Raw genomic sequence first — 17,292 nt, forward strand, 5'->3', positions numbered from 1 at the left:
TTCACAAATCTGTTGTAACCTGTAGCTTCCCTGTCACTTCTCTGGCTCTCCTCTCCTGCTAAGCTCTGTTCCCTAATTAAAATCTTCTGCCACTGCCATAGCTACTGCTGCTACTGGAACTGCCATAGCCACCCTGGTTTCGTGGTTTGGCAAAGTATTGGCCTCCACCATCATGGGGGCCAGAGCTTCTGCCTCCAAAATTTCCTCCCTTCATGGGTCCAAAATTTGAAGACTGATTGTTGTAATTGCCAAAATCAATGTAGCTTCCACCACCTGCAAAATTGCTTCCATCATTACCAAATCCATTATAGTCATCCCCACTGCCATCATATCCACCACCACCACGGCTGCCACCAAAGCCACCATGACTACTGAAGTTTCTTCCACGACCAAAGTTGTCATTCCCACCAAAACCACCTCCACGACCACCACCAAAGTTTCCAGAACCACTTCGTCCTCTTTGGCTGGATGAAGCACTCACCATCTCTTGCTTTGACAGGACTTTCCTAACTTCACAGTTGTGGCCATTCACAGTGTGGTATTTCTGAATGACAAGCTTATCCACGGAGTCATGGTCTTCAAAGGTTACAAAGGCAAAGCCCCTTTTCTTGCCACTGCCTTGGTCAGTCATGATTTCAGTCACTTTGATTTTTCCATACTGTTCAGAATAATCTATTAGGTGATGATGTTCTTCAGTGTCTTCTTTAATGCCACCAACAAATATATTTTTCACAGTTAAGTGGGCACCTGGTCTTTGAGAATCTTCTCTTGAGACAGCTCTCTTTGGTTCCACAACTCTTCCATCCACCTTGTGTGGCCTTGCATTCATGGCTGCATCTACCTCCTCCACAGTGGCATATGCGACAAACCCAAAGACCCTGGAGTGCTTGGTATTTGGAACTCTCATTACCACACCGTCCAGGAGCGTTCCCCATTGCTCAAAATGACTCCTCAGGCTCTTATTGGTTGTTTCAAAGCTCAACACTCCAATGAAAAGCTTCCTCTGCCGGTTGGACTCTTTAGGAGACTCTGACTTAGACATGAGGGCAGGGAGAAGAGAGACTTTAAGGATGCTTCTTCAGCGGCGTCCACAGGCAGAAAGGCCCTTATTTTATTCTTACAGTGTGCCACATGTATGAAGTTTGTAAAGTATTAATGATCTTGTTAACTAAAACAAGAAAAAAAGTTTCACAAGGGTTCCCACTTCTGTATTGTTTTATTACCTCAAAAATGTAAATAAGATGTTCTGCTGCTGCTGTTCTCAATGTCCACTGTTTTAGCATCTTCCCTGATGTGCTTTGGAAGTTGATCGATGAATTTCTTAGAGTTTCTGTTGGAATTACTTTAAGGGTGTCTTATTAGATGGTGAAAATTAGACTGAGACACACTTCAAGTGACCATGTCATTGTTTTGTTGCTATGCCTTTAGCTTGATGATTAAGATACAATTCTTTTTAAAACCAAATGGCATTAGTCATGTTTCCCAAATTAGAAATCTATTTTAGTTAATATTTTAAAGAAACACGAAGCCATAACAAAAATCTTTATTGTTTTTACTCCTGAGTGTTAATGAATGTAAAGAGGTTACAGATGTAGTGTTTAATTAATGATGTTTATTTTTTCTATATTTAACATGAGTAATTTTTCACTGTCTTTAAAGAGGAATAATGTTTATTGATTAAAGGTGAAAAATGATAGTTAAGACACCAGTTCTATGTCAAGATCTTTGACTGTATTATGCATTGTACAATTGACTTCACTTTTCATGAAATGCCTTAGTTTTCCTACTATAAAATAAAGACAATGATGAATTAAAAGAAAACAAAACAAAGGAATAGAACACCATAGCTGCAGCCCAGTGAAGCTGAGCCACTACCACTGCCACCATAAACTGACTCTCAACAACCATGAAACTAGAGACTGAGACATGGAAACACTGACTTAGGTTGCTACAATTATTGCAAAAGTCCCTTGACTACCATTTCTCTCTCCTCTGTCCCCTCCTCAAACATGCGCGCACACACACACACACACACTCCAGTCAACACATAACACTTGGTATGTGCGAAGCACTATTCCAAGTTCCATTCTTATTACTATTATTATACCATTTCACAGAGGAGTAAACTGAGATAGAGAGAGGTTAAGTAGCCTAAGATTACAGTTAGTGAGTTGTACGTGCTATTATCTGCCCTGCTCTTATCTCTGAACATTTCCTTGTCAGTTTTCATGTATCTAGAATTCTTCATGAACATATTTTTAATGACTGTATAGGATGCTATCATATGTATTTACCACAATTATTTGGCCATTCTCCTATCTTGCATATTTAGATTTATTTCCAATTTTTCTTTATGAACAGCAACTGCAATGAGCACTCTGCATACAAATTATTTTGCCTATTTTTGATCATTTTCTTAGGATACACTCCTTAAAATGCAACTATTGGGTCATAGGCTATGAAGATTCCTAAAAACAGTATTTGAGGGTTAGTAGTTGTCAATATTTTTAATCCACTTGAATATATTAATAGGCATACCAATCGGTAATATGCAAGAGTGCTCATCTCATTGTGCCCTCCACACTTAAACCGGGCGTTTTCACCTTTCCAAATTTTTGCTATAAGTATGCTGCATGCAATATTGGCATGCTCATACTAAAAATGTGTTCATTGTTTTTCTGAAATTCCAACTTAACTGTGCATCCTGTATTTTATCCAGCAACCCCACTTGAGGTGGATGTCCAAATTCTCTTCTTTTTTGAGGTATTCCTCCATTGTGAGCCTGGAAAACAAGGCTGAGGACTCCTACTGTGGAAACTGAGGGAAGCACATATTCCCTCTCCACAAGCCCTGAGTGGTTAGGGAGCCCATTGGGGACCCAGGCTCTTACTGAAGCCTTTGGATCTTGAGAGGTTTATACAAAAAGTGGCCATTTTGAATTCATTCATAGAAATTGCATCTAGCACACCAGAATGTCAAATCAGTGGAGTCCAGATGTAGCAGTGTTTTGTGGTGGTGGTGTGTAGAGGTGGTGAAGGTGGTTGTTGCCAGGAGTGACATACCAACCAAGCTGGTCCTATGGCAAATCTTGACTGGGGTCCTTCCATGATTCCTGACCATTTCTTTATCCTGGTTTACCTGCCTTTCTGTTGATTCTGTGAAATGCCCAATAATTTGCTAAATTCAGTCAGAGTCAGTTTCTGTCATTTGCAACCAAGAGCCCTGATATTTATAAATACAAGCCCAGATAGGCTGGAGAAAATTTGAAATCATGATATTTCCAAACTCCTTTTGTATTCCTAAAATTGGAATTTTAAAAATTCTCCTCACCAAATGACTGTTGTTCAAGGGAAAGGGATTTGGCATTTTCCAAAATAAGCACTAGATGGCGCTGTGAGGTAATATGGTCTTGATTGTGTCGTTGCCCAAATAATAAGGATTAAGATAATCAATAACACCATCGCCAAGGATACTGTCAACAAGAATAGGTAAAATTAATTGAGTGCCTCATATATGCCAGAAACTCTTCTACATGTTTTATAGAGTTGTAAACCAAAAATAAAATTCTAACCCCTCAACCAACTGATGGACCCTCCCCGTGGCTAAGTGCATTGCAGAGTTAACTTGAAAAACTAGTTCGAGCCATGACGGGAAGTGGATGTCAGACATGCTTAATTATACCATTCTCCGTTTTGGAATTCAGGCACAGCTGACCAGCATTAATATCAACACGGAGACCTTAAGACTGATAGAGGCCAGGCGCAGTGGCTCACGCCTGTAATCCCAGCACTTTGGGAGTCCAAGGCAGGCGGATTACCTGCGGTCAGGAGTTCGAGACGAGCCTGACCAACATGGTGAAATCCCATCTCTTCTAAATACAAAAAATTAGCTGGTGGAGCATGCCTGTAATCCCAGCTACTTGGGAGGCTGAGGCAGGAGGATCACTTGAACCCGGAGGTGGAGGTTGCAGTGAGCCAAGATTGTGCCAGTGCACTTCAGCCTGGGAGACAAGAGCGAAACTCTGTCAAAAAAAAGAAGAAGAAGAAGAAGAAGAAGAAGGAGAAGGAGAAGGAGAAGGAGAAGGAGAAGGAGAAGGAGAAGGAGAAGAAGAAGAAGAAGAAGAAGAAGAAGAAGAAGAAGAAGAAGAAAGAATGATAGACCAGACTCTTTAAGTTTGATTTATAATTTATTCTCTCTGAAGCCTGCTACCTGGAGGCTCCACCTACATGACAAAACCTTGGTCTCCACAATCCCTTATAGTAACCTAGACATTCCTTTATATTGACTCCAGGTCTTTAGATAATAACTCTTTCAACCAACTGGCAATCAGAAAATCTTTGAATCCGTCTATGACTTCGAAGCAACCCCCTCACCTCTGCCCCTGCTGCCAGATGTCCCCACTTTTCCAGATAGAACCGATGTACATCTTACATGTATTAATTGATATGTCTCCTTAAAATGTATAAAACCAAGCTGTAGCCCAACCACCTTGAGCATATGTTCTTAGGTTCTCATGGGGTTTGTGTCATGGGCCATTGGCCACTCATATCTGGCTCAGAATACTACTCTTCAAATATTTTACAGTTTGACTCTTCATTGACAGAGTGAACTCATTTCTTACAACCAATAAAGCAAGTAATTTTATTAACACATTTTACAGAAGAAGAAATCAAGGCACATTCAGGTTAGCTAACTTATCCAAGATCAGAAAATCATTAACTGATGAAGATAAGATTTGAACCAAAGAAGCCTGACTCCAGAGGCTGTGCTCTGAGCCAAAATGCTCTACTACCTGTCATAATTATATAATATAGCCAACATTTACTGATGGCCAACTGTGAGTCAGGCATTTTGCACAATGGAGTCATCATTGCCATTTTCCATATGAGGGAACTGAGGCTCCAAAAGGCTAAGTAATTCGTGTTTCCATAGACACAGAGACAAAGCTGAGAGCATTTGTAAATGTAATTCCATGATGTTAGTAATGAAACGAAAATAAATACATAGATAAAATACTGATGTTTGTCACTTTAGAGAGTAATTCCACTTTGGGTAGAGGGAAAAATATACTTTGAAAATGATTGATTTACATTCCAATTGTTCTGTGATAAAATAAATAAAATAAATAAAATTGGTATGGTAAACAATTCTTTTCATTTCAGCTCTTCAGTGTGGACAAAATATTTTCCCTCTTTTGATTTTTCCCTTTAGGAGCCAAAGACGGTATGAAAGCTAAAGGTAGAATTAGAGTCTGGCTTATTTGGGCTTTTGCATTTCTCATTATGAGGATGAGTGTGTCTCATGATCAAAGTAGATGAATTAGGCAGCACCCAAAACATGTGACTTAGGTAGGCTCTGGGGAGGAAACGGCCCTTCTAACAAAATGATTGTAATATTTGTCTGGAAAAGTGAACTAAGTTAAACAGCTAAGCAAAGTTTGAGGCAGAGGAGTAATGCTATCAAAATGTATTATAAAACTGCAACATTTAAAACAGTGATAGTGATGCAAGAAGAGACAGATCAATGGGTCAGAATAGAGCCTAGAAACCAAATAAAGCAAAAATATGTGTGTATATGTACACGTGTACACACACACACACATATATATATATGAATTTATAAGGTAAAGGAAACATCACAATTCAATGGGAAAGGGAAGGATTATTCGATAAGTGGTACAGGGATGATTTGCAATCTGGGTAAAAACAATCACATCATTTACTGAAATAAGTTACCATTTATTTCTCCCAACTGAAACCTCCTTTGCGAAAAATATATCAGTGAGAAAATTATGGCAACGTGGTGGGGGACTGGAGATCCGATCTGGCCAACCTCCCTTTTGCCTTTAGCCTTCAAGCTGCTTTTAATTAATCCTGGGCTTCAGTCAAGCTAACTTTGGGAGGCATTTAGTTTATAGCTTAAATGATAATAGTCTTTCACTATAACTCAACCGCTTTTGTAAAGCTAAGGAGAGACCACCAGGCTAAGAAGATAAGAGGAGGCTGAATTCTGCTAAGGTGCAGACATAAACAATTACCCACCATTATTCCTGGGGTCACAAAATATGCAACTTTCCCAATTACTGCTGCAGATGACATCCCTATTGCAGAACTTAAGATTGGCCTTTTGAAATGTCTTTTCAGGTTCGTTGCATGTCTGACATCGATGGTTCCACCTGGACCTGTCAACCACTACTGTGGCCCTACCCAGAAGCAACTCAAGGCAAGAAGACAGCTTCGACTCCCTGTGATTTAATCTCTGATCCAACCAAACAGCACTCCCCATCCCTAGCCCCCTGCCCACCAAATTATCTTTGAAAAATCCCTAAACTCCAACACTTCCGCCTCTGGTCAATTAAACTCTTTCTTTAATGCAATGTCTTGAATTTATTTTGTTTTTGCACTGGGCAGGAAGAACCCTCAGGTCAGTTACATAACTGCAACTTTGTACCTTTTGACAAACATCTCCCCATTCTCAACCCCCACCGCTACCCCCAGCCTCTGGTAACCACCATTCTATTCTTGCCTCTATGAGTTAGATTGTTTTAGATTCCACACATAAGTGAGAACATGTGGTATTTGTCTTTCTGTGCCTGGCAGCAAAGATGTTTTAAAAATCATGACCCTCAACATTATAAAGCTCTTTCATGTACTGGTGAGGAGGAAAAATTGCTCTGGCCTTTCTGGGTGGCAATTTGGCAAGATGAAAGAACCTTAAGAAATTTTGGGTCTTTTGTCCTAAAAATGTCATGTCTAGCAATTTTTCTTAAGGAAATAGTGGTAGTACAGATAAAGATTTTGGTACAAAGATGTTATTCATGTCGGCCTTGTGAATAACTAGAGGAGAACCATTAAGAGAAGAGTTACATTATGGGACAACCGTGTGATAGAATGTCATGCAGCCATCGGAAATGATGTTTACAAAGATTTTTTTAATGACACAGGAAACCATAGATAATAAATTAGATAATCCAGAGAAACAAATTTCAAACACTCATCAGACCTATAAACAGGTAAACAGATTTATTCAGTGATTAAAAACCTCCATAACACCCATACTCCCTGCCTGCACCTTTTATAAAGAAGTGTCATTTTGTGATGAAACAAACTATAGAAAGTTTGAGGTTCAGGTTCTGGACCAACAGAACCCTGGAAGTGGGCAAGTTTTGTCTTCCCCTTCCCCTTTATATGCTTTTGATCATCTTGGGGCACGATTTTCTCTTTCCAGTGGCCTCCTGATATTGCTTTCCCCTCTAACAAAATTTTTCTAAGGCAAAGAGCAAGTAAACTAATTTATACACATTTATACTTTGCTGATAATATACACTTTTTCCCAGAAATATTTGCATGCTAATAGAGGCCAAAGCCTAAGCTAATAGAATGAATCCCTGATAGCCTGGCATTCAAAGCCATTCACTACATCCCGCTACCAGTCTTCTCACTACTCCCCTATGTAAACTACGCTACAGAAACAGTCTCTTGCTCTTCCAGACCAAGGGATCTACTTACTGCACCCTGTTCGCTGTACCTTCCACCACCAAGTGCTGGAGTTTCCCAGGATTCCCTTCCATTTAGAAGCTTTCTTGCCTACCAACTCAACTCTTACTCATCCTTCAGGCCCACCTACATCCCACATCATTCCTGAATTCTTCTTTCATTTATTCTTTAACTCAGTCTCATCTGCTTTTTAATTCTTTAATTGAGCACCTACCATCTTTCTGGCACTGTTCTAGGTACAGGATACATGGTGGTGGTCAAAACATACATGGACCCTGGCATCACGAAACTTAGTTTATTGGGAAACATCAACATCAAATAAGTAATCAAACACATGTAATAATTGTACATTGTGATAAATGCACTGAAGGAAAAAACAGGGTGCAGTAAGAGAATAATGAGGTCAGGGGAACAGCTTCCTTGAGTAGCCCAATTGTCCCTGACTTCTCCCTAAGTTAATCCCCTAAAGACTTCCTGTGTTCAGATACCCACTCAAATATGTATTTGGCATCCTCTATGCACCAAGCTCTGTGCAATAATAATACCGGGTACCACTAATGGAGCAGTTGCTGTATGTCAGACATTGTGTTGTGCACTTCATATATTTCATCTCATTTAGTCCTTAAAATGACTCTCTGAGAGGAGTATTATTATTATCATCTCCATTTTACAGTTGAGATGACTGAGTCAGAGTGGTTCAAGCACTTTCCCAAGGGTCATTCATTGAGTTAGTGACAAAGCCTGGACTTAAATCTAGGTTGTCCGGATCCTGAGTTCACTCACTTAACTGCAATACTCTATTGTACTCCGTAAGATGTGTACATGTGGTATATGTGTGTTTTGGAGAGGATACATAGTTGAAGAGAGCAGCCTAATTGCTGGTTTGCCATGCACGCACTGACCATACCATGCCATACCCGAATGCTCTCCTTGGTGCCCGAGGGAAAGGGAGAGAAATCTACTCTTCTGGAAGTCGAGGGTGGGGTGCGTGGGCAGTGGGGTTCACAAGATGGACCTTGGCTGAATTTGTATTTGTTTGACAGAGAAGGGAAGGAGATCGAGAGGCTTTGAGAACAGCCTGTCCAAAGGCACAGAGGTGGAAAGAACATGATACGTTTGAAGAATGAGCAATCTGCTGTGACCATGCTTGGGGCTAGGGCTAGGGCAGTGGAGGCGGGAGGCCGGGGGGTGCAGAGTTAGATTCTTCCTTCCATTTTTGGAAATATATGTCCTCTTTCCCCAGGGAAGGTGTCCATTTTTTTCATGTTGAAGGCAAAGCCGGGCATTTGAGGAAGGTACAGACAGAAGGTCACATACCACCCCTCTGCTTTCCAGAGAGTGAAAGATGGTAATCGTATGAAACACGATAAAACTGTTAAAGGCGCACTACATAAATTGTGAGATGAGTCGTGGCTGTGTTTTTTAGGGGACAGTCTAAAAACGGAAAATTTGTCCTTAAGCTAGAAAATTAAAGCTTTCCACTAGCAAGCAATCTGTGCTCTCCCTTGGCTCCTGCAAATCCTTTCAATGACTTTATCCTGGGTAACTGACATGGTTTTTGTTAATAGAACTATTCCAGATTTTAGGAAATGTACTGTCCCATGCTTCTCCTTTCTGGTATCCCCCTTAGTTTCCACAAACGCACCGAGCACAGACTGGTGCCTCACTTTCCTCAACTGCAGAAAAAGCGCAGTAATAGTCCCTATCTCACAGAGTTGTTGGGAGGATTAAATGAGATATTGGAAGGAAATAAAGTTGTTAGCACAGAGCCTGGCCCACAGTAAGCATACCCCATCAATGTTAATATAATTACTGAGCTTTGTTGGTTGAGTGTTGGTTTTGTTTTGTTTTGTTTTGCTTTTTTATTGTTTGTTTTTGGTTTGGTTTGCAAATGGTAAACTGGGAAAAGAGCCATTTGATGAGGGACAAAGGAATCTTTTTGTTCTTAATAGTCCTAAACACAGACAACTTCTAAGGTCAACCTCATTGGGGTTATTGTAATCATTATGAACTTAAGAAAGATTCCTAACCAGTCCCTAAAACAATTCCCATCTCCACTGGCTTGCTTGTTTATCAAGGGCTAGCACAAAACCCAAAGAGATCACCTGCCTGTTTCTCCATGGAAATCAGCCCATATAAACTTCAAACTGAACAGGCTATACCTTCTTGCTTCTTGCCTCTTTTTTCTTGGCCTCAGGAAGTATCCCACTGATTCTCAATCCTGGTCTCAGCACTCACCTCCTCCTATCTCTGCTCTTCTAAGTTGATACACTTCGTTACCTATGGTTACATAAACTATAAGATGGCCAAACTGGAAAGAGCCTTTGATAAAAATTAGTCACACTCCTTTCCCTCATTTTAGAAAGGAGAATGCACTAGAAATGGGGGATGGCTAATTTAGCCAAGGTCACACATTGAGTTTGTGGCAGAGCCCTGTTTAGGGCCTGGAGGCTTTGCAAATACAGCACTGCATTAGTTCTCTAGGTTCATGAGGCAGACAGCCCTCAGTGTTGACAGCAATGTCAAAATGATTTGCCAGATACGTCTCGTGGGTATAAATTAATATCAATTCATGAGAGTGTCCAAACACGACTATGAACTATTATCCCACTATGACTATCCCACAGAAGTGTTTCAGGACTCCCAGCCTGACCCAGCAGCAGAGCTAGCCTTGGACAGGAGTGAAGCCTGATTTTGGTGTGTGCTCATCACACCTTTCTCTTTCCCTGGAGTAATTTGGCACCCACTCTGGAGAGCAATTACACAGCCAGGAGAAGAAGAGAGTCTGAAGAGCTGCTTTGTTCTTCTATGGTGCCTTGTGCATGGTAGGCACTAGATAAACAATTATTGAACTGAATTTCATTTAGCTCTGAGGGGACGTATTCACCACAGTGTACATGAAGATGTGTGCTGGACTGCACATTGAGAACACCCTTGATAGCTCATTCAAAATGGGGAGGTGAATTAAATGTATGCCAGATGTTAAGGAAAGACATGCTCATGCTTAGAATCTCAGGAAAATAAGGGGAACACAGTTCATCCTTACGTCAATGCTCCTCAGAAGTTCTGCCAAGTCCAGTGAAAAACCTAACATTTTCTGAAATGTGTGTACCAACCACTTTCATGGATTTTGTTTGGCTTTTGGTTTTGTTTTGGTAGATTTAGTTGAAACCTTCTTTTTTTCACCCTATAGCCTCATCATCAGAGAAAATAGCCCGCCATCCACGTTCCTTTACCCCATCTCCAGGCTTTCTTAGTTTGAGCAAAAGAGGATTTAGAAAACTTAAAAGCTATTGCTAAATATCAATATAGTAATATCAACTCTTAAGAGCAATTTGACAGTGAAAATGCAGCTACCCCCAGTGTGTATACATATTTAATTGCTTTGTATGAGACACGAATGCACAAATCTACCTGATTTTTTCTATATAACAGCTTTATTGAGCTATAATTCACATATCATAAAATTCACTCCTTTAAAGTGCGTAATTTATGTTTTTTTTTTTGTATATTCACAGAGTTGGCCAACAACCACCATCACTATCCAATTTCAGAATGTTTTAATCACCCCAAAAGAAAACCCTGTACCTATTAGCTGTCACTCTTCATTTCCTCCTCTCCTAGACCGTGGCAACCACTAATCTGCTTTCCATCTTTATGAATTTGCCTATTCTGGAAAATATGTAGTCTTTTTTATCTGAATATCATGTTCCAGTAATGAGCTCTCTATGTTCTCCTCTGAGCACTTTTGTCTACATCATCTTCTAGGCAACAAGCACAAGAGAAGAGGTCACCAGGACAGGGGAGTTAGGAACGTACCCAGAATAATGAGCACTTGAAAAGTTGGTATCACAAAGGTCATCACTCTGTCACCCAGTCTAGGCTTCAGTGACCAGGCAGACCTGAGATGATGCAATCATGAGACAGACCTCAGGGTTAGTACAGTGTAGGGTAGCTGAGGCCTTCCGAATCTATCTCCACATCCTGTCAGGGTGCAGTCCTGGGTCTATTCCTCGCCCAATTCACACTACTGGGCAAACAGAGCTGCTCAGAACCTTCATTAGCAGGCAGTATAAAGGAATACAACTGGAAGATATGCTTGATGGTAAAAGCATCACGTTTCTTGTCCTGGTCACCATGGCAATCTAGACAGCCCCTAATCTTGTCAACATAGTCACATTCTGCTTCTCCCTCTCTCCTTTAAGGCAGATTTCTTCTGTTGAGAATGCTGGAAGGATAAGGAAATTGGGGAGCTGGCCAATCTTAGGATCCCCCTAAGATATGAAATCTTTCCAGTTGCATTCCTTCTATTTGCAAGGATCAGTCTCAAGCTACCTATTCCAGTGGAGTGTTGTGTTTCATTTAGTTGCCTTGCTGTCCCCAGGACACATGCTGCCCTTTCTTTCCCCTCCAAACTGAGCTCCCCTCTCTTGTTCTTTCTCTTAAAGGCAGTGTCATAGATCCAGTTCCTCTGGCTGGAAACTCTATGGTCACCTTTAACTCATCCATTTCCTTCATACCCAACAAAGCATCAGTTTTGAGAATCTGTCACCTTGATGACAGTCTTTACTGGACTCCCTGCCTCTATTTCTGCCTCTTTACATATCAGCCTCCACACCACTCCCAGATGAATCCTGTCAGACATTACTTTTGGCATGTCAAGATCAGGTTCAGAAGCTGTTAAAGATACCCCATCCCATTCCTGCCTTAGCAGTCAACTGGGAAGCTCAGCCCCATGGATTCGGCATCAGCTGCCATGCATCAGCAGAGCTTCCATCTGGTCCTTCTCCCTGCCTCTGTCTTGCTCATGTGTCTTAGAGCTCATAGACTTAATTGTCAATACCCCTCCTCCCCTCGCCCACACACAAATGTACATAAATGCACATGCATGCATGGTGTCCTAATGGCCCCAAATTTCATGTAGTTTCTCCTGCAAAAAGCACAATCAACCCACTTACTGAGCACCCATTTTATGCCAGATGCTGTATCTTCATCATCTCCCCCAATCTATGGTAGCAAATGATACTCTTACATATAACAGAGGAAAAAATGGGCTCAGAGAGCTTAAGAGAATTGATCAAGCACCAGAGCTGGCATTGGAGCCAAGATTTACTCTGACTCCAAAAACATTTAACCACAAGGTTAAAAGACCAACAGTATCAAAGCCAAACTTCCTCCTGGCATTTAAAGTTTTCAAAAAACCAGTCCCATGAGTCAGCAATGCACTCCATCTGCTCCTGTCATTTGTTTCAGATGGGTAGTCTTGTCTCCCCAACTAACAAAGAAGTTCCTTAGGGCAGTGACAAAGGCTTTACTTGTCTTGGGGTCCCTCACAGGGATTAGAGAAGGATGCAAAGCATTAGTTCTTGTGGGATGGAATAAAAATGCTTAAAATGCAGTACATGAGATGGTAAGCTTTGCAGAGCAGGCTGTGACCTGTTCTGTGACCTATTATTACAAGTGAAGCACAAACACTTCCATGTTTGCAGAAACAAACTAGAAATGCTGCCCAAAAATCCCAATCCAAACTTTGAGAGGAGGTAATAAAACAGAAAAAGACATAGACTATCAATGGAAGGATATAGAAGGAACTGATAATAGTGCTTGCCTCTGGTAAGGGAACTTGGGTGGGAACAGACATAGGAAGGAAGTTTTTCCCTGAATGTCTTTTGTACTTTTTGAGTTTTGAAACGTAGAAATACCCTAATAATTTAAAAAGTAAAAAATAAAAATAAAAAATTTTAAAAGGAAAATTGCATAGCTGAGTGAGATATAGTATGGTATTGTTTTCACTTTTGTCCTGAAATGGTTTTATTTACTGTACTACTCTATAAAACAGATTCCATTGCACTTTATCTGTCTCTAGGGTCTAAGGTCAGTACCCTAAGATGCAAGAAATATGTTTCAAGCATTTCAGGGCATCACAATATTTAACTACTCCCCTCAACTTGACCATAGTCTTTGTTTATCCTTTAGAGTCACCAGAGCACAGACATCTGCATGTGGTGGAAATAGATGGGAAGGAAACTGACACGGTATTCAATAAATCTGCAGGAAGATGGATTCTTCTGTTGCCTTCAGAAGTACCTCCCAGCCTCAGGAGCTGGAGTTACTTGCATACAACTCTCTGGGAGTCTGGGCCTCAGCGGCAGCCTCATGTCTAGGACAACAGTGCTGAAAGATTTGGACATGGCAATGGGAAGAAATAAGTGCAAATCAAGTTGACTTAGCCACAGTCCTCGGGATCTCCCTGAAAAATCGCTTACCCGACTGACAGATGAGATAGAGGAGGATGACCAAGTCAATTTTTTTTTTTGCCTAACAAAATAATCGAAATAATTTTGTTGGTTGAGAAAACCTGAGATTTAGCAGTTTAAAAGTACAAAGTAAGTAACATCATAAAATGATGCAAGATGCTTTTTGATCTTGGGCCGTACTATATAAATAATTTTTATTTACTTTTTGGGATAAATAAAAATTAACAGGGATTCAGACACCCCACCAAATATTCCAAGCCCAATATTCGTGTAAGTTTTTAAAGCTCCCTTGGTGCTGCAACCAAGTTCAAGCGTGTGGCACCCTTTTCACCCGTTACTCCCTATATCTCACTTTGCACAAATCTGCAGTCACCCAAGATACCCTAGTCATCACACTCTGTCTGTAGACATAATGATATCCAGAAAAATCAACCCCCACAAACAGCCCAAATGGCTAGGGACTGGAAGCACAAATCAATGAGATCAAATGTGGGCTAAAGGACATGAAACTAAGAGGATTATTCTTTGGTGATTAAGTTCTAGGTTAATAGCTAGTGCTACAGCCTTACTATCTGGCTATTGTCTTTTGCCTTTGAATATAACAATAAGAAGTAATCTTGGTCATTCAAGAAGATAGAGGGGGTGCTTTGTGAGTTAGAGAGAAAGGAGGCTTTCTGCCATCTGAAGAGGAAGAGGGACAGATCGGTTGCCACTTCCTCTAATCCAGAGGTTCAATTCCCACCTATGAGTGAGAACATGCAGTGTTTGGTTTTCTGTTCTTGCGGTAGTTTGCTCAGAATGATGGTTTCCAGCTGAATCCATGTCCCTACAAAGGACACGAACTCATCCTTTCTTATGGCTGCATAGTATTCCATGGTGTATATGTGCCACATTTTCTTAATCCAGTCTGTCATTGATGGACATTTGGGTTGGTTCCAAGTCTTTGCTATTGTGAATAGTACTGTAATAAACATACGTGTGCATGTGTCTTTATAGCAGCATGATTTATAATCCTTTGGGTATATACCCAGTAATGGGATGGCTGGGTCAAATGGTATTTCTAGTTCTGGATCATTGAGGAATCACCACACTGTCTTCTAAAATGGTTGAACTAGTTTACAGTCCCACCAACAGTGTAAAAGTGTTCCTATTTCTCCACATCCTCTCCAGCACTTGTTGTTTCCTGACTTTTTAATGACTGCCATTTTAACTTGTGTGAGATGGTATCTCATTGTGGTTTTGATTTGCATTTCTCTGATGGCCAGTGATGATGAGCATTTTTTCATATGTTTCTTGGCTGCATAAATGTTTTCTTTTGAGAACTGTCTGTTCATATCCTTTGCCCCCTTTGTGATGGGGTTGTTTGTTTTTTTCCTGTAAATTTGTTTGAGTTGTTTGTAGGTTCTGGATATTAGCCCTTTGTCAGATGAGTAGATTGCAAAAATTTTCTCCCATTCTGTAGGTTCCCTGTTCACTCTGATGGTAGTTTCTATTGCTGTGCAGAAGTTCTTTAGTTTAATTAGATCCCATTTGTCAATGTTGGCTTTTGTTGCCATTGCTTTTGATGTTATAGACATGAAGTCCTTGCCCATGCCTATGTCCTGAATGATATTGCCTAGGTTTTCTTTTAGGGTTTTTACCGTTTTAGGTCTAACATTTAAGTCTCTAATCCATCTTGAATTAATTTTTGTATAAGGTGTAAGGAAGGGATCCAGTTTCAGCTTTCTACTTATGGCTAGCCAGTTTTCCCAGCACCATTTATTAAATAGGGAATCTTTTCCCCATTTCTTGTTTTTGTCAGGTTTGTCAAAGATCAGATGGTTGTAGATGTATGGTATTATTTTTGAGGGCTCTGTTCTGTTCCATGGGTCTATATCTCTGTTTTGGTACCAGTACCATGCTGTTTTGGTTACTGTAGCCTTGTAGTATAGTTTGAAGTCAGGTAGCATGATGCCTCTAGCTTTGTTCTTTTGGATTAGGATTGTCTTGGCAATGCGGGCTCTTTTTTGGTTCCATATTAACTTTAAAGTAGTTTTTTTCCAGTTCTGTGAAGAAAGTCATTGGTAGCTTGATGGGGATGGCATTGAATCTATAAATTACCTTGGGCAGTAAGGCCATTTTCAAGATATCGATTCTTCCTATCCGTGAGCATGGAATGTTCTTCCATTTGTTTGTGTCCTTTTTTATTTCATTGAGCAGTGGTTTGTAGTTCTCCTTGAAGAGGTCCTTCACATCCCTTGTAAGTTGGATTCCTAGGTATTTTATTCTCTTTGAAGCAATTGTGAATGGGAGTTCACTCATGATTTGGCTCTCTGTTTGTCTGTTACTGTTGTATAAGAATGCTTCTGATTTTTGCACACTGATTTTGCATCCTGAGACTTTGAAGTTGCTTATCAGCTTAAGGAGATTTTGGGCTGAGATGATGGGATTTTCTAAATACACAATCATGTCATCTGCAAACAGGGACAATTTCACTTCCCCTTTTCCTAATTGAATACGCCTCATTTCTTTCTCTTGCCTGATTGCCCTGGTCAGAACTTCCAACACTATGTTGAATAGGAGTGGTGAGAGAAGGCATCCCTGTCTTGTGCCAGTTTTCAAGGGGAATGCTTCCAGTTTTTGCCCATTCAGTATGATATTGGCTGTAGGTTTGTCATAAATAGCTCTTATTATTTTGAGATATGTTTCATCAATACTGAATCCATTGAGAGTTTTTATCATGAAGGACTATTGAATTTTGTCAAAGGCCCTTTCTGCATCTATTGAGATAATCATGTGGTTTTTGTCTTTGGTTCTGTTTATATGCTGGATTACCTTTATTGATTTGCATATATTGAACCAGCCTTGCATCCCAGGGATGAAGCCCACTTGATCATGGTGGATAAGCTTTTTGATGTGCTGCTGGATTCGGTTTGCCAGTATTTTATTGAGGATTTTCGCATCGATGTTCATCAGGGATATTGTTCTAAAATTCCCTTTTTTTGTTGTATCTCTGCCAGGCTTTGGTACAGGATGATGATGGCCTCATAAAATGAGTTAGGGAGGTTTCCCTGTTTTTCTATTGATTGGAATAGTTTCAGAAGGAATGGTACCAACTCCTCCTTGTAATTCTGGTAGAATTCAGCTGTGAATCCGTCTGGTCCTGGACCTTTTTTGGTTGGTAGGCTATGAATTATTGCCTCAATTTCAGAGCCTGCTATTGGTCTATTCAGGGATTCAACTTTTTCCTGGTTTAGTCTTGGGAGAGTGTATGTGTCCAGGAATTTATCCATTTCTTCTAGGTTTTCTTGTTTATTTGTGTAGAGGTGTTTATAGTATTCTCTGATGGTAGTTTGTATTTCTGTGGGGTCGGTGGTGATATCCCTTTTATCATTTTTTATTGCGTCTATTTGATTCTTGTCTCTTTTCTTCTTTATTAGTCTTGCTAGCAGTCTATCAATTTTGTTGATCTTTTCAAAAAACCAGCTCCTGGATTCATTGATTTTTTGTGTGATATTAGCTGGTTATTTTGCTTGTTAGTTGATGCAGTTTCTTCCTGG

General features: G+C 40.3%; 1 protein-coding gene across 1 annotated transcript; it reads right to left on the bottom strand.

The window, feature by feature from the left end:
* LOC111531463 (heterogeneous nuclear ribonucleoprotein A1-like) lies at window positions 1–1,042 on the bottom strand. Its single transcript, XM_023198708.3, has one exon. The coding sequence runs from the start codon at window positions 1,040–1,042 to the stop codon at window positions 77–79; it is 966 nt and encodes a 321-aa protein (XP_023054476.1). The 3' UTR covers window positions 1–76.
* Window positions 1,043–17,292: the final 16,250 nt, after the last annotated feature.

This window comes from Piliocolobus tephrosceles, chromosome 12 (genome assembly GCF_002776525.5).
Source record: "Piliocolobus tephrosceles isolate RC106 chromosome 12, ASM277652v3, whole genome shotgun sequence".
Taxonomy (NCBI): domain Eukaryota; kingdom Metazoa; phylum Chordata; class Mammalia; order Primates; family Cercopithecidae; genus Piliocolobus; species Piliocolobus tephrosceles.

Excerpts from the sequence above, each read along its gene's own strand:
- LOC111531463 (XM_023198708.3), bottom strand. The coding sequence starts at position 1,042 with ATGTCTAAGTCAGAGTCTCCTAAAGAGTCCAACCGGCAGAGGAAGCTT.